Genomic DNA, 24,311 nt, shown 5'->3' with positions numbered 1-24,311 from the left:
CACAGCTTTGAGCAACTGTGCAGGTCTTTTTGTGGTATTTCATATGATATTTTGTTTACAGTTTGGAGATCCTTTGAAGTGTTGTCCCACCCACACTGCAGGGGATGCAGAGGCCTTCAGCCTTCATTACACCCCTTCACCAAAGACCTTCTTCTGCACAGATTCCGTCACTAACTACCTCCCATGGTGCCCCTTATCTCTATATAGACCTACGCTCATGCATATGTCATTTATTTTACAGTGATGCTCATCCCAATGTAGAGTGTTATGCTCTTTAGCTCACACACTTATTGTTCAGAGACAATGACTCATATAAGTATGTAAATCAATATATAGGAAATTGTTACTTAAGACAAGGAGGGCTACAAGGTGTATGAACAACATGGCATCCATACTAGTAGGTACTATATGCAGGGCCACTGGAATAATGCGGCAGGGAGGGCCAAATTACGCTGCAGGATTGACTAAATTATTTGGCAAGAAAAGGGAATTTATGCAGCGGAATGCTGCACATTTTGTCATAGTATTACCATATTAATTTCTCATTTTTGCACATTCTAACACGTTCTGGTCATAGGTTGCTCCTCATTAGTACCCATATAACACTCAAATATAGTAATATGCAAAGGAAGGTGACCAGTCAACCTTTACATAGGGCCTTTGCAACACATCACTGCCTTTTTAGTTATTTTTTAACTATTTAAGGAAGAAACTTTTAAAATTATAATCTTCAGCTAATAATAATCATGCGGAAACTGCTGAAGCTGTACACCCACATAATTCCAGTGACCCCGAAATGCAAACTGTGGGTAGAACACATAACACAGTGGTTGGGGTTGTAAATGTAAATGTAGTAGTATTTGTATAGCGCACCGAATTGACCCCCCGAAGGGGTATCCCAGGCGCTTGTACGCATACCGCTGTGGAACCCTTCCTGGCTTTATCCTGTTAAGGGCCCACTCCTGGGCACCCCCAAGGTGAAGCCAGGCATCCTAGCGTTGTTGTTGGGGCCGTTGTGAAGATTAAGCAAGCTATTGCCCAGAGTTGCAGAGTGGGACCCATGATTAGAATAGGCACGAGACGAGAATTATCAGGTCTGCGGAAATTGAGCCCAAGACCCGCCAAGGCGGGAATTGAACCCTGGTCCTATGCTGTTAAAACCTCACCTACAGAAGACACAGCTGCGTTTAACGCACTTATTGAGAGGGCAGCAAATAATCACGATGTCGAACTCCATGCTGACCCTATTGAAGAGGACTTTTTATTTGACACCTTCTCAACCTCCGAGAGAACTGTCAAGACTCTACCCATGCTAAAAGGTGTCCTGAAACACGCTGGAGACATCTTTAAGGAGATCACAAGGGCAAGAGTGGTAAGCCCCAGGATTGAAAAACAATACAAACCAGCACCTGTGGACCCTACATATATCAGGGGACAGTTGCCATTGGACTCTCTAGTTGTTTCAAATGCTCGTAAAAGAGCGAACTCGCAGACCACGGGTGATGCTCCTCCCCCTGACAAGGAATCGAAAGTGCTAGAAGCCTCAGGGAAAAGGGTGGCAGCTCAAGCGGCAAATGTCTGGCGAATCTCCAACTCACAGGCACTCTTAGCCAGATACGACAGGGCTCATTATGATACACTTGAGACCCTGTTACAACACCTGCCAGATGAGTACAAGGAGGCAGCAGAAATGCTAATACAAGAAGGGAAACTTATATCCAACGCATCTATTAAGTGTGCGCTAGACGCAGTAGACACTGCAGCCAGGGCTATTAATACAAGGGTTATGTTACGAAGACACTCCTGGCTGAGAATCTCCGGCTTCAAGCCTGAGATACAAACCACCATACTCAATCAGCCAGTTAACCCTGATTACTTATTTGGCCCAGAAGTGGACACCGCCTAAGAAATAATTAAAAAGACTGCAAAGTCTATGGGGGCTCTACAGTCGCAGCAGTTCAGGGGTGGTTCTTTTCGTCGCTCCAACAATAGAGGAGCTTCAGAGGCCAGGTGTCCCAATACAGTAAAGGAGGCACGCAGACCACCTACAACAAGAACAATAGGGGTGGTATAGTGGAAACAGCACCAAGGGCAGAGGTCGTGGAAACAACATCTCCCGATCCTCCGCCACTAACAAACAGTGACGTCTTGTCAATACCCCCAGACCATATAACACCAGTCGGGGGGAAACTACAACAGTTCCTGCCGGTCTGGAAATCCATCACTACAGACAGGTGGGTGAGGCAGCTTATGTAGTACGGTTATTGTCTGGAGTTAACATCCACTCCACCCAACATACCCCCAAGACACCGTCCTATGTCCGCAGAGCATGTACAGTTATTACAGCAAGAGGTAGTCAGCATGCTGCAAAAAGGAGCCATAGAGCTCGTGCCTGTAGAACAAAGAGGTACAGGGGTGTACTCGCTGTACTTCTTGATCCCAAAAAAGGACGGGTCCCTCAGACCCATACTGGACCTCAGGCCCCTAAACCAATACATCTTGTCAGAACATTTTCACATGCTCACATTACAGCAGGTTCTACCGTTACTCAGTCAGGGAGATTTCCTCGCAACACTAGATCTAAAAGATGCATATTTCCATATACCGGTACACCCGTCACACAGAAAATATCTCAGATTTACCATTCAGGATCAGAATTATCAGTTCAAAGTCCTCCCTTTCGGATTAACAACAGCACCCAGGGTGTTTACCAAGTGCCTAGCGACAGTGGCTGCACACCTACGGAGACAGAACGTTCACGTCTACCCTTATCTGGACGACTGGCTTATCCAAGCAAAGTCGGCCCAGCAATGTGCCACCCACATGTCCCACACCATTCACCTTCTTCACAATCTGGGGTTTTCACTGAATTATCCAAAGTCCCACCTTCAGCTCGCCCACGTATGGCAGTACTTGGGCGCGACAATAGACACTCTGGCAGCCAAAGCACAGCCAAATTCAGTGAGGATCAACTGCATGCAATTGCTGATACAGAAATTCAAACCACAACACTCGCTTCCAGCACAAGTGTTCATGCAGTTGATAGGCATGATGGCCTCCTGCATCGTCATAGTCCCGCACGCGAGACTACACATACGTCCGCTTGAGGAGTGCTTAGCACGTCAGTGGAATCAGGCTCACGGACAATTGAAAGACCTAGTTTTGGTGACCGGTCGCGCATACAGCTCTCAGCATTGGTGGAAGGATTGGTGCAGGGGCCGACCGTTCCAAGAGCCTGTACCACAATTAATACTGACGACGGACGCATCTCTCCAGGGATGGGGAGCTCATGTACTCCACTACACAGTGCAGGGACTATGGACAACACAGCAGAAAAAGATGCACATCACCCTTCTGGAACTGATGGCAATCTTCATGGCAATTAAAGCATTCAAAGTACATTTGTGCAACAAAGTAGTGTTGATCGGGACGGACAACATGACTGCCATGTACTACATACAGAAGCAGGGAGGTACACACTCTCCACAGTTGTCTCATCTGGCTCAGAGCATGTGGAAGTGGGCCATTCAGAGAAACATCTTCCTCATGGCAGAACACCTCCCAGGCAAGGACAATCAGATGGCGGACCTGCTCAGCAGGCACAGCCACCAGATGCACGAGTGGGAGATACATCCCTCAGTACTCCAACCGTACTTCCAGCACTGGGGTCATCCAGAGATAGACCTATTTGCCACAAGGGAAAACGCAAAATGCCAAAGCTTTGCCGCCAGGTTCCCACACCCACAGTCGCAGGGAAATGCGATATGGATGAACTGGTCAGGCATATTTGCGTACGCTTTTCGCCCAGCACCCCTAATACCGCTAGTGGCACACAAACTGAGGCAACACTCGATGACTCTCATCCTGGTTGCTCCAACGTGGGCACGCCAACCATGGTACACCACGTTTCTAGAACTCTCCGTGGTACCTCATCAAAGGCTACAACTCACACCCAGACTTTTGACGCAGAACCATGGCGACATTCAGCATCCAGATCTGCAACAGCTCAACCTGGCGATCTGGCTCCTGAGGTCTTAGAATTTGGCTACCTCAACCTGCCTCCTGACTGTATGGATATCATAAAGGAGGCAAGGAAGCCCACAACTAGAGCATGTTATGTGGCGAAATGGAAGCGATTCGTCATTTATTGTGCCAATAACGGCATTAATCCGCTAGATGCATCTACTCACAACATCATCTGTTATCTATTACATCTATACAGATGCAATCTGGCCTACGCTTCCATACGTATACATTTATCCACAATAGCAGCTTATCTCCAAAACGGGCAGCATCTCTCACTTTTCAGAGTGCCTGCCATCAAAGCTTTTCTGGAGGGACTCAAACAAATTATTCCTCCCAGACACCCACCAGCACCTGTTTGGAACCTGAATGTGGTCCTTACCAGACTGATGGGTCCACCTTTTGAGCCTCTACACTCATGCGAGATACAATTCTTAACGTGGAAAGTGGCTTTCCTAATAGCAATTACATCACTACGACGGGATAGTGAACTTCAAGCACTAACTATCCAAGAGCCATTCATACAGATTCACTCCAACAGGGTGGTACTAGGCACTAACCCTAAGTTTCTGCCTAAGGTGGTTTCACAGTTCAATATGAATCAAACTATAGAACTGCCAGTGTTCTTCCAGAGTCCAGATTCAGTGGCAGAGAGAATGCTCCACACACTAGATGTCAAAAGAGCTCTCATGTACTACATAGATAGGACAAAAGATTTCAGGAAGACAAAACAACTGTTTGTTGCCTTTTCACCACAACACAAAGGCAACCCCATTTCAAAAGCAGGTCTAGCCAGATGGATCGTTAAGTGCATACAGATTTGCTATCAAAAGGCTAAGCGCACATTAACGATTCCCCCAAGAGCCCACTCAACACAAGAGTTAGGGGCATCCATGGCTTTCCTGGGAAACATTCCTTTAGAGGAAATCTGTAGAGCAGCCACATGGTCTACCATACACACATTTACCAAACACTACTGCGTAGATGTGCACTCCAAACAGCAGGCAGCTGTAGGACAGGCTGTAGGGACTGCTATATATTCTATGCACAGATATGAATTCAGCAGCCCACATGCCTCGAACCGAATATGCTACTTACCAGTATGCATCTGTTCTTGGCATGTAGGGCTGCTGACATTCATATCGCTCGCCCTCCTCCCCGGCGCCTGTAGCGGCTGCAGCACTCAGAATTACTCTTAGCATGGTCATCACTTACTGTATCTACTCCATCTCTGACACAATGGCAAAAACAATCTGGGAATGGAGAGGATGCTCATGCACACTGTAGTCCAGGGGCGGAGCCACCTATCTCGTGATACTTCGAAGACTCTTCCAGGACAACAATGTGCAATCATCCGGACCCAACACTAGGCGGCGATCTATGCACAGATATGAATGTCAGCAGCCGTACATGCCAAGAACAGATGCATACTGGTAAGTAGCATATTCGTTTAGCCTGCCACCCACTAAAGTGCAAGATGCACATGTGAGGCATCTTGCACTTATATCTACCAGCCCCTCCTTCAAGTTTTCTTTTAATGTTCTATGATTGTTTTGAAGTAGCAATGCTAGCCAACAAGGCCACTGTCTATGATCAAAAGGTGGAATGATGTCAGGGACAGCAAGACTCTAGTTCTAAGTGAAGTGCAAACAGCGCAAAGTGCAACATGCGTTGGAGTCTGAAGTGCCAAGATAACAGGGTTGGACCTCTCCACGTAGTTGAACCCATTGAGATGACCAGGAGCAGATGTGGTTTAGGTCTCCCACCTTTTTGGAGTGCAAGATTGGTTGTGATCCAGGCGCCTTGTCTTGTTTTGGAATTTTCCTACCCACCAGTGCAAGGAACATTACCAATAGACAGTTCAATTGTGGATCCTCCGGCGTGAAGCAGGCCAACACAGCCTGCCTCCGCATGTGGATCCTTCTTTGGATGAAATGGGCCTTAAGCAGCTGCCTCCTTTCTAAAGTAGTATTTTATTTATTTATTTTATTTATGCGTTTTTATATAGCGCAGACTTTACCCGAAGGAGTCAGAGCGCTTCACAATAGGAACAGAAAAATACAAATGAACAAAATTACAAAAGCAGACGATAAGTTACATGCAAACAGTGCAATACCCGAGGAAAAAGTACTTTGCAAGTCCAACGAGGGCTAGTTGTCGCTCCTTTGTTATAAATTTCCTCCAGGTACATAACCCATGCTTTCTCTCCCACCTGACATTTCAGCTTTCCCCTGCTCTTTGGTAGCCCACATTTACAAGTTCCACAAATGTTTTTAATATAATTTGTCTGAATTGTTTCTAGCATAGTTTTCCAACATTTTTCCTGATTGCCCCGTTTCTTGCCAGCTATCCGTCTTTTAAGCTTTTTTCACTGAACATTTTTCACAGCACTGCAGAATGAATTTCATATACATAAGAATTGGCTCTTTCACTATCTGCAGTCATGGCGTTCTCTTAGCCCTTGTTTCTCAGAGACTCATCCTCTCGCTCCAACTTAAAGCAAATTGGTCTGTCTGCCAACTAAACCGCAAGAAAGCCTAGCCGCATATTGTGCGAGTATCATAACAGTCAAACGTTTGTTAGCACGAACCTTATCCAGTGGGGTAGGGTGACAGTGAATGTTGCCCCATGATTTTATTACTATTGTTTCTTAAAGTTCTAGATGTTAAGGGTTTGAAAACCATTATTGACCTGTAACCGCTAATTGTAAAGAGGGATATCTCCAGGAAGTATTAGCTTAAAGAGGCAGTGATTGTGAGCAAGTGGATCTGCAGCATGGATAAATGCACAATGAAAGTTCCCATTTACAGAACCAGAGGTTGTACACAAAGGCATGCCAAAGTATGGGGCCGATGTAATTTCAACTTAATATTAATGTCTAAGAGAAACTACTCCTTAAGCCTTAACAAGTTTGCTTATGTGTAATGACACTTGGGTCCTACAAGCACTCTAACCTTGTAATGCCTTATTTGTGTATTGCACTAAAGAAATGCAGCTGCTGACTTTTTCCTTTTATTAGATGTATTAGTACTGTGTCCGATAAATCTAATAAGTGTAATTGATACAGATGCACATATTTTAACGCAAGTGCCATGAAAGTTTCTTATAAAGACTGTTTTCTATAGAGGTGCATTTTTGGATGGCATGCTTTATAACTGCTCAATTTATTTTTCAGCTAATCAAAAAAGAAGGCTCTGGTGATGAGACCCCTATGATTGGAGATAAAGTGAGTGTCCATTACACAGGCTGGTTGCTGGACCGGTCCAAATTTGACTCCAGTCGCGATCGTGCAGACAAGTTCACATTTGACTTAGGAAAAGGTACTGTTTTATTGCCTTACGTTAGGTAAATGTAATATGTTAATTTAACATCTACCACTGTTATGCCAGCTCTTGAATTTATTGGATGAGGTCAGTTAATGTAGCCTCTTTAAGCCCTTTCTCTGCATGCAAATGCTAGGATTCCTTGGACCATTTACCCATATAAAACTCTTGATTTGAAATGCAGACCCTCAAATTGCCTCTGTCCACTTGTTTACTAGTCTTCATGCTTTAATTTCCTGACCCCGTTCTATATGTGAGTTTCTGCACTCTAGTCTAACATTGCCTTCGGATGGAGGGCAGGTCGTTCCCTAGCTCAAGTAATTCTTAGTGAAATTTCTTATTGTGAAAAAAAGTTTATTCCCTTTAGTTTGTAGCATTAGTCTAAAATGTTACTACTTTTTATATGGTATGGTTCAGTTTTTGTGTTAATAGATAGTGCTTTAATCATACTCCTTGTTTAAATGTGATGAAATAGATAGTGTAAAATTTAAAAAAAGAAACCCTTGATATTATCAAGCAACCCATTATCTAAATAGAATAACCGGAACATGTGCACCCTGTGCAAGTGGTCGCATCCAAACCAAATTGACCAAAACCTTTGTAAAAGAGTAATTTCGTTGAGGAAAACGCTTAACAAATGCTATGAATACAACCATATTGGCTCTGTGTAATGGCATACAAAAAAGTTGAAGAGGAAGAAAAAATAAGAAAACCCTCTTCACTTACTACCCAAACCTCCTTTCCCTGCAACCCTCTCAGTAAGAATGTGGAGATCACAAGAGGAAGTCTTCACACCCTGGCTAATGGTTCCGGGGCTGTTCGTGCCCACTCAGATTCTCTCACCCTTATTAAATGAGTCTTGAATGTTATGCACTTAAACAACCAAACAGTTCTGATGACAACTGGTGGGTTAGTTGGAAAACACAATCCATCCAATTTCAGAAATGTTGCTTAAATATCCTCCGGTAGGCCTAAACTGAACAGCATAGACGCCGCTAATTTATTAAGCCATAAGCCAAAAATAGAAATCAATGTAGGATTATGTCTAATCATGAGACAACAAAGCAAGCTGTAAGCACAGCAAATAAACATAGAACAATATACCTTGACTAATTGACATAAAACTGTATATATACTTCTTGGAGAGTTTGATGTATTAATGTTTTAGTCTTGGATTCAAGCAAGTTTTCCAGTAGCTGTTCAGGGTCACACTGTTCTTGAGGGTATGTTTTTATGCTTGATGCTGTATCTCAAAAGACCAGATATTGGGAATGCCGGAATTTCCTCAGGGTGGGGGTGTTCCCATTGCTAGAAAGCCTTTGCAAATTCTTACTGGTTTGTTCGAATAATCTTGCAAAATATTTTGATGCCTTTCCATTACAACCGTTTATATTTCCTCATGTGGACAAACAGTAGTGACGTTGCAGAGGTCTGAAGACAAACACTCTTGGATGCTTTGTCTTTCGAATCAGGGGTAGACACTACTCATTCTCTTTTTAAAATTCTTTCAAAGATCTCTGTCAATGGGCATGGGATCTAGGGTTCAAAAAATTCCCAACATAACTTTGCATGATCTTGCACTCCTTCAATGATTCCAGAAATACATAAGCGACCTCCGAATCCTCTCTGTAATTTTAAACTAACTAGCACCAAATTTCTGCAATTATACCTCTCTTGACCTGTATATTTATTATACTGCATCAAACTACCACGAAGTCAACCAAATTTGTCACAGGGCATAACGCTGTCTTTTATACTCCTATTTGAACTCAGAATGTCTTATTTGCATTATCTACAAGTGTTGATCACAGTACAAGTTGAATGTCTACCAATAAGTACGGGAACAAGCTCCCTAAACAACCTATCTTTGCGGAAGTCCTAAAAAAAATGAATACTATACCTGTGAAAGGAAATACTTCCACTGTAATGAGCTCGCCACAGGTTGCACCTCCTGATGCTGAACGCATAACAGGAACCATGGAATGCATATTGCATGAAGTTTCAGGGGTCATTCGCCGACCGGAAGGCATGGATATCACTATTACAGCTTTGGCTGTAAAGACCAAGTTCAATTAGAACAGACATCGCAAGCTTTCATACTAAAGTTGATGGACTTGACTCGAATAATGGTGATGGAGAACCGTCTTGACTCATTATAAAACAGAGACCATGAACTCTTATTTCTTCGTAGCAAAATCAAATTTAGAAGATAGCAGCAGACTGGACAACATCCGTTTCTTTGGGTTTTCCATAGCGCATTGAAGGCCAAAGTACTAGCGCTTTTCTTTGTCACATTCCTCCAAAGTTGACTGGCATTTCTTTTAATCCTAAGAAAACAAAAAAACTCCTTCTCCTGAGTTTTGCAATGGATTTGTAATGCTAAATTCCCATAGGGGGCGTTTACACAAGTGGGAGGGACTCAATCTTTGTGTGGGTTACCAAATTTACACCTTTGTATTTGTCAGATCAATAATAACATGAAAATATTGCAAACACAAAATTAAAAGTTTCATTCATTTATTTTAAGATGATTTTAAAAACAACAATTATTTCATCAAAACAATCTTATGCACATTCGTATTGGCTGTTGACCAGCTATATTTAAAAACTCCAATTTCTAAAATATGCTGTAAAGCATAGTTACACAAATCTAAGTATACATCATATTTATTAGACATAGAGAACAAACTGTCGACACGGCGTTTCGGTGCCTCAAATAATCTTGCACCTTCTTCAGGACTTGTTCATTAAAATGATATCTACAAAAGACATGTCACAATACATTCCATTAGGTCCAATATTTGATCTAACAATTGCACATTGATTTATTTACATTTTACCTCTTATGCCCTACTATTTGGTAACCCCGCAACACTATAATCTGGCTATATTCCCTCAGTCCCCTGTAGTACTAAGTTCCCACACTTTAGTATTACTGAAAGGGAAGACATACCTAGCGTGCTATGTCCTTATCGCTAGGATGATGCGTCCTCAACTTGCTTTGTAGGACACCGGTGATATGGGCTGTGAATGATTTATAACAAGGGCAATTAGATCTATGTCCCTTCTTAGTCATACAGTCCCACCCACAGGTCACTCTATGTTCTTACCCAGGTTTGTATTTCCTTCCTGGCACTCCCTTAACAGTCTTTGGAGCAGGTTGTCTTCAGCTCTTATGCTATCAAAGGGAATTTTTGTTTGTTTTCCTCTTGTTTATTCTAGGAGAAAGCGCACCTTATTTTTAGTTCCCCTGACATTAAGATTATTTCCTCAATTTATTCGTAGTGTACTACTTTTTTTACCTTAGGTGTTATTTTTGCTGGATGTTCCTTCAGGTAGATAAAAAATGGACCAACTTCAATCCTATCAAGACAGAAAACATCTCTTTTGTCAGGAGTTCCCTTTCTCAAACATTTTATTGTTTATTCTAAACTCACTCTCAGCACTCTCTCACTGCGTGTCTTAACAAGTATCTTAAAGGGTTAGAAGGACGCCTCTGGGAGCTACCCGTCGCTGTTCTTCTCACCACTTTGTCTGAAAAAATGATTTAGGTTTTAGACTCTATGGGCTTTATTTTACTACCCCCTTCTATCTGTCACTTCACTCAGTCATGGAGATCTTACTTTTGATCAGTGAAAAGACCTGCTTTTAACTTGAATTCCTCCTTCTATTTTCTTTTGTGTGAAATCAAGGGCCCCTCTGTTGGAATTTTATAAATTAGCTGCCAACTGTGGAGAGACAGTAAACAGTATCTAAATCACTGTTAGAGCAGTGTTCTATGCCTGCTGCCTACATCTATTTAGGTAACCAACCCCTCTGTTCCTTACTTGTTTAGTGTAGCTGAGCTGCACGGCGCCCTCCTTCTTCCTGTGATGTATGGTAATGATTCCTTCTCTCTGTGCGCCTAGTTTAAATACTCTCCCTAATTAACTAATTGCTCACACCTGGTCGCCCTGTTAGGATCGAGGACTGTGTGCTCAGTTTTTAATGTCCTCCGCATGGCCGCCATCTTGTAATGGGTTAAATTCCTTTTTCGTGTATGGCTTCGTCACCTTTTCATTCTAAATCGAGCATCGTATTAACATTTCTTTTAATCCACCCTTAAAATTTCAATGAGCTCGACTGGTGCACCGCACAAGAAAAAACATTGTATGCAGCATGTGGCTGCCCCAAGAAGTATCGTAGGGTTTGGGGGAAGTGGATGGGGGGCTTGGTTTAGTTTAATAGGGGATTTTCCAAATGCGGTCCTTTTGACTTGTATGCACTTGTCCCTGGGATTGTCCAGATTATTGTATGCATTCCTTTACTGTCATGGAACCTTGATGATTGGTTGATTTTTTTTCTTTGTAAAATCAATAAAAATTTGTTTATCAAAAAAGATAATTTCAATGAGCTCATCTCATTGGTCCTCCGCGTAAAGATCCCCTAGCACTCCGAAGGCTGCTTATTGCCGGTTTCCTCCGACATGAACAAACAAGACAATTGTTAGCTGCAGCCCGTTCACAAGGTTCCTTTTCATATGATGGCCATCTCATTCACATGGCAGCTGACTTTTCTAAGGAAACAAATGAGCGGCGAAGGCATTTCTTTCCATGCACCCTCTGCTCTGACAGCTAGACATTAAATATGGTCTATTTGAGCCTGCACGTTTTTGCATCACCATGAATGGAGACTCTAAAGACTTTTACGACCCTGAGGACCTTCAGAAATGTCTAGACTGTCTGAAATTCCAAGACATGGAAATACAGTCTCCGACACAAGATCAGATCCAATCAACCTCATTTCTTCCAACCAGTACCGGACAACAGTAGACGAAATCTTAGCAGCTCAAGACACGGTGGCAGCGACTTGGAAAGACCTAATCGTTCTCAAGAAGACAAAAACTCAATTGTTCAATCCACTTCTGCTTCTACCCAAGACTCGCATAGAGATAAATCTAGGTCCACTCTTAAATCCACATTGGACTTGAGTTGAAAATACTGTCACTTAAATTCCTACCATCACTTACAAACACAATAACATCAAGGCCTTGAACTGGCTCCTGATCCTTTTCAATCGTACGAGTACTATGACCACATTGTATATTCTCATATGAAATGATATTCAAGTTTTGATAGTATACCGTAGTAGATTGTATTTCTCTATCTTGTACAAATGTTTTGCTTCCTCATTATTGTGAACAACCGGCATATTTTTGCATGAAACATTGTTCAAATTCTACTTAGTTTGCCGTAGTAGATCCTAATACTCTATTTTATATTTATGTGATTTTTTGTTTTCTCAATTTTCTCCTTCCTCAGGTTTATTATCTGCTATTTCCAATATTCTCTGTTACATTTTACTATTCTGGGCTGCAAAGTCTTATATTAATCTATATTATGCTATTTAAGGTTTATATTGTTGATTATGAGTGGGTTTTAGTTCACCTTAGGATCTTCTTCCATCAATTGAATGCTATTCACACCTCACATTTCACCACAGGCCAATCAAGCTTCAACCTTTTTCAATATACCATAGCTCATTATATGATTATATTTTGCACCTCTAATGTTCTACCCTAGTAGGTCTTTTATTTGTTACTCTTAATATTCTACATCATACTGTACCACTTTAACCCATATTCTATTATATATATATATATATATGTAATTATTCATTTTTATATTTATAGTTCCTCACTTATATCGACTTACTATTATCTCATCTCTATTTCTATATGTATTGAACATTCCTTCAGAATAACCCATGAAATTAATCTTTCTTTTTTCTTTACTATTATATTATTTCTCCAGTATTAGGGGTGTCTTTCATAGATTCACATGCTTGAATATTCCCCGTCGTCGAAGTGGGAGTCCCACGGTACATAAAATAGCAATAATGCTAAATATATATATATATATATATATATATATATATATATATATATATATATATATATAATGTGAAAACCTAATACATAATAAAAGAAGAGGTAAATACAACTGAAAAACCTCCAAAATAATCCCTACATAGGAATGCATGGTAAAGAGAAAAAAAAATTTGTAACACATTAGTGTCATTATGTAATTTCCAAACTACAGCCAATCGGGCGCAAGCACCCTCTAGAACCTTCTCCTCAGAAGCTCCAGTACTCAGATTTCCTACCGCACGTCGTGTGAATGGAGTCTCCCTGAGCTCTGCTCAGTTCTCTGCCTCAAATCTTATAGTTCCAGTCTTCTCAACATGTCAAGTAAGAAGTCTTTATTCAGACCATGCTCTTCTTGCAGGAAGCTGCGTCTTTTTGATAAAGACCCCCACCAGAAGTGTATTTATTGTCTCTACCCTGAGCATGAAGTTGGCAGCTGCAAGTTCTGTAGAACTTTTTCTACAAAGACTCTGAAGGACAGAGAGGCCGACTTTTCCTTTGGCTCCAACGTCTAAAAGACAAGGATTCTGCTCTGTCAGATGCAGAAAGTTTCAATCTGGTCCTTCTACTGCAGCCTCTAAGCGTGGTAGTGTGCAGGATATTCCTTCTCCTTTCCTCAAAAAGAAGAAACTAGCCCTGCCTCTGTGGTGTCTCCTACCACCGCTACGCCCACGAGACCTGGCTCTCAGGCGTCTTCTGCTGCCTCTAGGAGTGTTTCCACGCCTCTTAATGCTCCGTCGTCGACGGGAGCGTCTACAAGCGTTCCGACGACGAGATCCGCAGTGTCTTCATCGTTGACGACATCAGCTTTTGCTTCCTCGACGACGGTCTCGTCGTCAGCCTACACGTCGACAAGAGTTTCTTTGCCTTCTCAGCCTGTCTCATCGACGATTCCCATCACCTCTTCGACGAAGAAATTTCCTCGTCAATGAAAGCCACTAAGAAATCTTCGTCGTCGACTAAGATTACGTCGACCAAGACCTCGTCGACCAAGACTCAGTCGACCAAGGCCCCGTCGACGAGGGTTCCGTATACGGAAGTTCTGCCTCCGTCGACGACTACGTCCATGATAGCTCGCCCGTCGACGGTAGCTCCGACGGCGACTCAGTCGACGACTGATTCTTCCAAATTGTCTGCGTCGACAGCCAAATCAACACCGTTGACAGCACCGTGGACGGTGGCACCGGCTTCATTTGCCTCGTGTCCTTTAGTGCCTTTGACGACTTCAGGATCCTCTGGCACTGCTGATCTTTCCAAACGTCGCAGTAAGGCTCCGTGTCACCAGTTATCAGCTCCAGAGCTGCAACCACCTTCTCCAATGTTTGCCACTACCTCTGAGCATGACACAGATTCTGAGAATGAATGTGACACTTTTGGGGCAGCCCATAGTCCCTTTGATTTGATCGTCAAATGTCAGGAGTTTGGCACGGACGAAGATGGCGGAGACCAAGAGTCTCAACCTGAGGAACAGTTTGTCCAAGTCCCTATGTCTACATTACCATTGTCCTTGATTTCCAATCTCCAGCATATGCTGGATGACTATAACCGACGTTTCCCAGCAACGCTGCAAGGTACTCCTGTGCAATCTCCTGCTGCCGTTGCACTCCCTCCACCGACTTTGCCGCCCACAACTTCACCCTAGGTTCAGACGTCCATCAGAATTCATACAACTGTGTATCCGCAGGATGCGGATGATGAGGCGGTTCCAGAACGAGAGGATGGAGAGGTCCCTGAGGATTCGGACGAGGATGCAGGCGAACCCGGTATGGCGGAGTGGGATGATTACCAAATGCAGACGCCCTCCCCTCAGCCAGGAGACTCTGGTGATTCACCTCCAGTAGATATCGCCAGTTTTCATCTACTAATGGATAAAGCGGCTCAGCGTTTCAAATTACCTAGAACGCAACGTGAGGAGGACTGTTTCCTCTACGATTTAAAAAAAATCAGCCTTACAAACAGGCCCACACGATTCCAATAATCGAATTTATTTGGAAGGAAGGAATTACTCATGCAGGCTCCAAACATGTTACCTGCTCAAGTACAGCGCCTTGAGAAGAAATACAAGGCCCCAACCGGTTCTCCGGCATGCTTGATCTCTCACCCTAAGCCGGACTCAGTGGTAACTCAAGCTGCACAGGGTAGAGCCCGGAACCCAGCGTCTCCAATCACTGCGCCTCCCGATAGAGAGGGTCGGCACCTAGACAATATTGGCCGCAAGTTTTCTACCATGGCTTCCACTGCTGTTCGAGCAGCCAATGCCTTAGCCATTTTGTGACGCTAGGTGAGTTTCCTGGTGCCTGTCTCTTGAGAAACCGAAGAACTACACTACGTTTAATCTTGTCCCCCAACCCGTTAACGTTCCAACTCAGTACTTTTATTTCACTACCCCCCCCATCACCTACCCAGCCCCGTTTGCCTCCCCCACATGCTGTTTATTCGACCAATGCCTGATGCTGATGAAACCTACAATTCTAATAACATTAACCATTAACCTTACCCCCCCTCCCTGCTGCCCTGCCCATAGGGCTCAAAACTGCCCACTGAAAACTGCACAGTGCCTGTCGCCCCTAATACCTCAAAGAAAGAAAGAAAAAACAATGGAGGAGGATCCCGCTCCACCACCCCCGCCCGACCCCATCATGGCAACAAAACCTTTCCGAGCCCCAAGTCAAACCAACACTCAAAGTTCCGGTTTGCCACGCTGCAATCCGGCTACACTCAATCCCAGTCACATTGTTCTTGTTCTATTTCAGTTCCGCAAAATGGGCGAGAGGCATCTCATTCCTGCTCCTGTACCTCTCCCTCCTCCGTTCGACCCGGCGACTCCGCTTCATCACGAGGAAGAGTGTCCAGTCAGTCAGATACAGTCTCCGGATTGTCAAAAAACCAAGTCCTACCACGTGCCTCCACTCTCAAGCTTGCAGGAAACATCATGGCGTATTTCAAACCTCTATCTCGTAATTTCTTTTTGACTGCCAGAAAATTCCGACGCTGTCTCTGTACTGACTGTGTGAAGTCCGGGAAAAAGGAGAGGGCTGCATTATCAATACGAACAGGGCCTCCAACTCTTGCTGTCTGCAGGATAAGGTCCCTGTCACGGAAGTTTAATATTCTGGCGATCAGCTGGTGAGGCAGAGCCCCAGGTTTTGCCCCCTCAGACCCCCACCCCCCAGGCACTCTGTGTACACGCTCCACGGTGAAAAGCTTACTGAGGCCCTTAGGCTGCATATGCTTGAGGACGAGATCCTCCACAAGTAGGTCTGGGACAGGTCCCTCTGATCTTTCAGGAACCCAAAATACGTATGTTGTTTCTCCGGGCCCTGCTTCCATACTTGCTTGCTCATGAGATGATTTAAGCACCCGGACGTCCTGCTGGAGCTGGGCAACATAATCAACCAAACTGGAATTCTTAATATCTAAGTATTTTACCTTTTCATTTACCTTAGTTAGGTCCGCCCGTATAAGATTCACCTCTATAGATACAGTATCGAACTTGGTATCCATAATCTCCATTTGCTGCCTCAGGGAAGTTTTAACACCATCAATAGCACCCATGATGTCTTGCAGGGTAACCTCCCCCCTCCCTGCCCGAGGGCGCTCCGGAAACCACAGCTGGAGACCCCGATCCGGATGGCGAGCCCTTAGGTTGGGTGTAGCGATCTAGTTTATTGGTTTGCACCAGCTTTGGGGCTCTCTGTGCTCTTGAGGAGTGTTTCTGCCACATCCTGCCTGGACGCCATGTTCCACTTTGTTTGATGCCCAGTCCTGACTACCATACGATGGTTCCTCTCTCAGTATTTCTGTGCCCCAGGGCCCAAGCGCATCCCCTTCCCCGACAATGACTCAGGGCAGGCAACCAGGGGGAACATCCACTCCGGCACCAAATCAATTCTGGGGGCAATCCTTTACTTCAATGCACCCCACACTTATATCCGGGTATTCCTGCACGCTAGTGTTGAGAGAGCCAATACAATGGTCTTCTCCCTCCAGGCCCGCCGCGCCGACACAGGGTCCCACAGCGCTACACAATTATGCCCCCCCAATGTAGAAGGCTGGCTGCACACAAAGATCCACCGGGGCAATCTACACTCATGCTCCGATTCCACTCATCCGCAGCCCCAGGGCCGAGAAAGTCAGTCAGGGGGAGGAGAGGCCCCAATAGCGCCGCAGCTCCTACTCCTCGCCGATATGCTGGTGCTGACTCCCTTTTCCCTCTGTCCTCGCCAGTGAGGCCAGATCAGAAGTCTCCAGATCACCGACAACACTCCATCTAGGAGAGAGGGGGGGGGGGGGACCAGCCACTGCACCCGCTCCCCATTCCGCCGCCACCGCCGGTCAGGTTATTTCTTTCTCGGGGACCCGATCTGCCACTTCGGGTGTCTCGGGTCCCGGATGTTGTTAAACTCTGGGGCGGCTGATGTCTCTACTCCAGCCCCCGGTCTCCGCCGCTGGCAGGCCCAAGTTGGAAACGGGCACATCTTCCGATCGGAGCCTCCCTGAATCACAGGAGTAAGCCCGAGACGTCCCCCTCAACCTCCGGTTACATGTTCTGGGCTCAGGAGGTAGGATACTTATCAGGATAGTGGGGGGGTGGACGCACTCAGCAGAGCCGAGAGACTACGCGGCCATATTGTCCGGGCACGTAGCACCTCCCCCAAGACATTAAATCTTATTATCAACCTGTCGCTCTATGGATTGCTGAGAATCAGTTAAACCGTAAATAGCTTCATCATCACCCGGGAAAGCCCGGGGGCTGGTTACCATTGCGGAGTCCGATGTTGGTGAGCCACTGATTTCCGTCACTTTCCGGAGGGCATCTTGTTGTTCCTGTAGGACAAGTTCCACGGGTGGGGAGTGGGTCTCTGACCTTTGCGATTGATTATTTGAGGGTGTTCTGTGTCTACGGCGACGCCGCGATCCCCGGGCACGTGCCGTGGTTGTGGATCCCTGCGCACGTCTGGGCGTCATATCTACACAGTTGTCCAGCCAGGCCTCAGTTTCCTCCGGGTTAGTGAAGAAATGCGTTTTGTCTTGCACTACGACTCTTAGCTTGGCGGGGAAGAGGAGGGAGTACTTAAGTCCATTTTGGCGCAACCTTTGTTTTACCGCCAAGAAGGAATGTCTCTGGAGTTGCACCTGTATTGTATAGTCTGGGAAGAACATCACTTTAGTGTTGTCGATTTGGACATCTCCAAGCTTCCTGGTTTCGTGCAGGATTGTGTCACGGTCACAGTAATTCAAAACCCGGAAGAGCAGTGGTCTAGGATTGGATCCCGTGGGGAGAGGCCTCGTCGGCACTCGGTGCGCACGTTCCACCACGAAGTGTGGCGACAGGGTACCATCTGGCAGCAGTGCTCTCAGCCAGTTCTCCACGTGCTGCGTGGGGTCTCTCCCCTCCCATCTTTCCGGTACACCTACTAGTCGAATGCGGTTTCTTCGTGCCCTCCCGTCTGCGTCCTCGGCGCGATTCTATAGGAATTCCACCCTGTTTAGGAGATCTTGCACATGTTTGTCCGCCTGGCTTACCCGGGGCCCCAGATCTGTCAGTGTACCCTCCAGGGATGTGGTGCGTTCCGCCAGTTTCTTGTGGTTGGCTTAAAGATGGTTGAGGTCAATCGCCACACTGTCTATTTTGGTCTCCAGCGAGGTGTGAGTGAGTTGGAGCGATTCCTCTAGCCGTTCCATGGCGGCCAGTACAGTGTCCAGTTTCGTCGCCACCTGGTCCGTGTCGGTCTGCTTCGATAGCCTGTCCATTTTCCCCTTGGAAGATGCACCCCCAAGGCCAGTTCGAGTCTTCACTCCCCAAGACTCGATGAGTAGGATAGCCGGTATTGGCTGGGATCCCCGATGGCAGGGGATGTTCCGATAGATGGCTCGAGGAGCACCGTCTCAGGAGTGTGGCAATCTCGGGGAGTTTCCGGGTTGTGCAGCACTCTCGTCTCGGGCACTTTGTGCTGTTCACAACTCCCGATGGGTAGAGCCATCGTGGGTCAGGGCGTAGGGTGCCATCAGTGGCGTCTGTGCAGTGGCTGTGTGACGGGGGTCACCCCATAGCGCAGGTAGGCCATGTGCAACTGATCGTCGCGTTGTTCGCAGCGCCTCGCTGTGCCACCCCACGTGACGTCCTCTAGCCCTTGGCTCTCCCCCGCTCCGGATACACTTGTGGTGCGTGTTGTGAGGGCGGAGTTGTCAAGGGACACAGGGGCTGCAGGGGCGGCGTCTGCTTATCTTACCCTCTGCACAGCGCGAGTAGCGCCTCCGCAGTTTCCCCGGGCGGTATATGCCCAGGGGGTGTCTCTGTATTGTGCACCGTGTCTCCCATCTAGCAGGGCGAGTCCGCTTCCGTCGCCGGATTGCGCCTTAGCTTTCCGCCATTTTCCCCTTTCGGGCTCGTTGTTCGGGCCTCTCCCCTTTCGTTGTCTGCAGGATGTGTGGGGTGCAGAATAGTCTATGCGGGTCAGCTGTGGGTGGCACCGCGAGTGTGCGGGTCCGGTCGACGCATCCGCCGGGGCCTCCCAGTGCCACCCAGTGCAGGCCCCGCCCTCAGGCCTAACCTCGTGGAGTGATCCCTGGCCGCCGACCTCGCGGCCTACAGTATGGCTATGACAGCCCGAGGGGGTTCCGGAGCAGCAGAGTTTCTCCAAAATCGATAGGTGGGCGAAGGGCGACGCCGGGGTGCTCCGCCTGTGATTTGAGCTGGTTGCAAGGAACTGGGACGGATTTCTGGCCCGTGGAAGGGGAGCTCCGGCCGGAGCTCTACCTTGTAGCTTCCGTCACCATTGCGTGCCAAGCCACGCCCCATGCTGGGCTACCCCATACCGACTAATATGAAGGGGGTTCCTCCTGGGCATCCGTGATCCCTCTCTTAAACACCAAACCAAACCAAAACAGATAAAGCCATTCTGTGGACATGCATAGGAGCTTTTAAAGTAACAATCGCAGCCGCGTGGAATAAAAAGTTCGCCCCCACTCTTTCACTATGGCACTCGCAACACTGGAAACTACTATGTCTTGAGAGAATGTCGGATATCTACTGCGATGATTATAAGAGCTTTGAATACAAGTGGGGACCACAGGTTGCCTATCTTACATGGGGCTTGCCACTGGCAGTATGCCCACCTTCACTCAGGGATATGCATCTCTTCCAATTCTAAAGATCTAACACATGACCAGATGGTAAAATACTTTCCATAGTTAGAGCTGCCACCACTTACCTTGTGGTTGGGAGGGGGGTGGGTGTTGTTTTTCTTGCTTTCTCTTAAATTTGTGTTTTTATTGGGGGACCTTCCCGGTTGGAAGGGTAGGGCAAAAATCGTGTCGCAATAGAAAGACAGGTTGTCTTTTTGCATTTTCACGAAGGGGAAATCCTAGGCCTGTACACTATCGGAAACTGTGCTGGATATTATAGAATTCTCATAAAGGAAGGCTTGAATACGATTGAATAAGCGAGTACAACCTTACTACTTTCCATGTTGCAATGCTTTGTACTTTTGACTTAAAAAATCCTTACGCTGTAATGTAAAAAGTGTATGCCTAACAGAAATGCTAATAAATACACGTTTGATAAAAAAAAAAAGTAAAAGCACTTTTACAAAAAGAGGGTATAGAACCAGTTGTACTCAAACATTGGGGAAAGGGGAGTAGATTTCCTAATCCCCGAAAAGGAAGGAATGCTATGGCCCCCCTCGCCCCCCTAGACTTGCCCAGACAATATGACCGCGATGTATTACATACATAAACCATGAGGGAGCCATTCATTGCAACTATCTCAACTTGTACAAGCCATATGGAAGTGGGCCATCCAACTCAAAATTCACCTGGCACAATGCATACCTTGAGTAGACCATCCTATTGCAGTTCTACTAAACAGAACGCAGCAACAGGTACATGAGTCACTGCACACTGTCAAACTTCGCATCCAGACACACTCACTTGCAGTTCAGAGCCAATGCACTAGTTCAAGTTCAAGTTCGGCATTTATATAGCGCACTACTCACCCTGAGGGTCTCAAGGCGCTTGAAGGAGGTGGGGGGTTATGTATCAAATATCCAGGTTTTGAGTTGTTTTCTGAAGGAGAGGTGGTTTTGAGTAAGGCGGAGATGGGTGGGGAGGGAGTTCCAGGTTTTGGCCGCAAGGTAGGAGAAAGATCTCCCCTCCCCACCCCATGGTGGACCTGTGGATGCGTGGTATAGCGGCGAGGGCTTGGTTGGAAGAACGGAGTTTGCGGGTGGGGGTGTAGAAGGAAAGGCGTGTATTGAGGGATTCGGGTCCTAGATCGTATAGTGCTTTGTGTGCGTGGGTGAGGAGACGGAACGTTATTCTTTTGTTGACGGGGAGCCAGTGGAGGTCTTTCAGATGATTAGAGATGTGGGCTCTGCGGGAGTCGTCTAGAATGAGTCTGGCAGATGCATTTTGGATACGTTGGAGTTTTTTCTGTAGTTTGGCTGTGGTTCCGGCATAAAGGGTGTTTCCGTAGTCTAGTCTGCTAGTGACCAGTGCGTGGGTTACTGTTTTTCTTGTTTCGATGGGGATCTATCGGAAGATTTTTCTGAGCATGCGTCGGATGTTGAAGCATGAGGAGGAGACTGCGTTGACTGTCTGGTCATCGATAGGGAGGAGTCTAGGATGAAGCCCAGATTACGTGCGTGGCCCGTAGGTTTGGGGGCGTTTCCCAGAGCCGGTGGCCACCATGAGTCATCCCAAGCGGAGGGGGATGATCCTAATATGAGGACGCTTTTCCACCTTTCCCACGTCTACTAATATGTGGTCAGGACACTAAGACAAACCTCACTAACAATGCTATTTAAAGCTCCAACATGAGCACGACAACCATTGTACACAACCTTACTGGAGCTATCCCTAGTACATTACGAGAAGTTCCTGAACATACCAGACCTTCTCATACACAGTGGGGGCAGAGTCATCTTGTAGTCTGGGCTCCTAAGGTCATAGAATTTGGATACTTTGGATTGCCTGCAGAATGTGGCAACATTCTCAAAGTAGCCAGAAATCAAATAACAAGGGTGTGTTATGTAGAAAAGTGGAAACGCTTTGTTCACTGCTTTGCTGCAAACAACAAATTCTTCTTCACCTACAGAATAACAACTAATATGCGGTTTGTTACATCTGCAAAAAGCACATTGGAGATATACTTCTATAAGACTACGTCTAGCAGCCATCATTGTTAACCTCCAAAATATTAAGCATCAATCTTTTTCGTATTCTAGTCATAAAGGCTTTTATGGAGGGATTTAAGATTAAGAGTAATTCCACCACGTACACCACCTGTACTATCCTGGAACTTAAGGATTGTGCAAATAAGGTTAATGTCTACACCTTTTGAACCCATGCACAAATACAAAATACAATTTCTGACATGAAAATAGCATTTCTTATTGCAATAACATCACTACGCATAGTGAGTAAAATGCATGCGCTCACTATAGAGGAACCTTACTTCCAAGTGTTCCAAGACAACGTTCGATTGCGCACAACCCGAGGTTTCTGCCAAAAATTGAATCGCCTCCACACCTAACTTAAACAAAAGACTAACCTGCCTTCTTTTCAAACTAGAAACAGTCACTGAAAAGGTGTTGCTTACATTAGATGTCAAAAGACCCTAATGTACTATGTAGAAGGACACAACCACTCAGAAAAACAAAACCACTCAGAAAAACGCAACAATTATATGTCGCATTTTCAATCCTCAGAAAGGATAATCCAATTTCAAAAGCTGGAATTACGTGATGGATAGTACAATATATACAAATTTGCTACACCAAAGCAAAATGAACATTACCAACAATGCCAAGGGCACATTCTATAAGAAAGAAAGCAGCCCCAATTGCTTTTTTAGGAAGCATTCCACTAACAGACATTTGCAAAGCTGCAACATGGTCAAAACCACATACATTTTCCAAGCCCTATTGTATGGATGTTCAAGCCAGACAACAAGCTCTAGTGGGACAAACAGTTCTTTGCACATTATTTCAGGAAAATACACCAACTCATTCCTGAAGCTCGGAAGAGAAATGCTGCTTTACGGTCTATGCATAGCGTATGTATCTGCAGCCAACACAAACTACGAATGGAGTATGTTACTTACCCTGTAAGCAGATTCACATGCACCCTCCCACCTCCCCAGCAGGTATTAGATGGTGGTATATATAGGCAAAAATATACACCATGTTCAACAGTATACAGCTAACGTAGACTATATCCTCACTTTCCATACGGGGAAGACACTACAGTATAACAAAGGAGCTGTTGAACATGCGCATTACTTTGAGGATAAGGGGATGTGATTCATGACGTCTACCATAAAGCCTTTCCTCGAACAACAATTTGCAGAGTCTGGCCCAATACCAGATGGCAGGAGTGTGCATAGCATGTGAAACTGCAGCACCACACGCTATGAATAGATGCTTGAAGGGTAAGTAACATACTCCTTTCTGCAGAGCGCTGACCAATAGTGATCCCATTTTCCAAAGAAAGTTGCCAAACTGCAAGTGCACACATGACCATGAAATGCTAAGTTGCCCCATTACAATGAAGGGTAAAGTAAAACTTTTTTTAGGTAGAGCCTGGGCAGCGCATGCGCTGCTCTGCGAGGCATGCTGTACTCTGGTATGGACTTGGAGCTCGCCCACTCTGCATATCTTTTGAATTTGCTCCTGTTGCTGTCCTTTCTAAATGGTTGCTTCTGATACATTAATAGGCTTGTTATTCCCTTCTTAGTAATGCCTTGTCTGCATGTTTAACCTTCCATAAGGACTGGACCTTTTACTTGTGTAGTTACATGGTATGTTTATTAAGTCTGTGAGAACTATTTTCTTTCATTATTTTGTCCTACTCCAGACACGATGTGCTTTCCTGCAATGGCTGCGCTCCTTTCTTTATTTTTCAATGCGGTCCGCTTTCAATAGAGCGGTTGCATGCCTTTCTTATTAAATGCTTTTGTTCGAGGCATGTGGGCTGCTGAATTCATATCTGTGCATAGATCGCCGCCTAGTGTTGGGTCCGTATGATTGCACATTGTTGTCCTGGAAGAGTCTTCAAAG

General features: G+C 45.5%; 1 protein-coding gene and 1 pseudogene across 1 annotated transcript in view; both read left to right on the top strand.

Moving 5' to 3' along the window:
• Positions 1-24,311, top strand: part of FKBP4 (FKBP prolyl isomerase 4) — a 242,218-nt gene that overhangs the window by 1,967 nt on the left and 215,940 nt on the right. The window contains exon 2 of the mRNA XM_086952821.1: positions 7,199-7,343. Coding sequence (XP_086808947.1) covers positions 7,199-7,343 — 145 coding nt within the window. The remainder of the gene's footprint in view (positions 1-7,198; positions 7,344-24,311) is intronic.
• Positions 3,318-4,413, top strand: LOC147733926 (uncharacterized; annotated as a pseudogene).

The sequence above is a fragment of the Lissotriton vulgaris genome, chromosome 1_2 (genome assembly GCF_964263255.1).
Source record: "Lissotriton vulgaris chromosome 1_2, aLisVul1.2, whole genome shotgun sequence".
NCBI lineage: Eukaryota > Metazoa > Chordata > Amphibia > Caudata > Salamandridae > Lissotriton > Lissotriton vulgaris.
The sequence above is the reverse complement of the archived record's forward strand: the minus strand, read 5'-3'. Positions and strand labels throughout refer to the sequence as shown.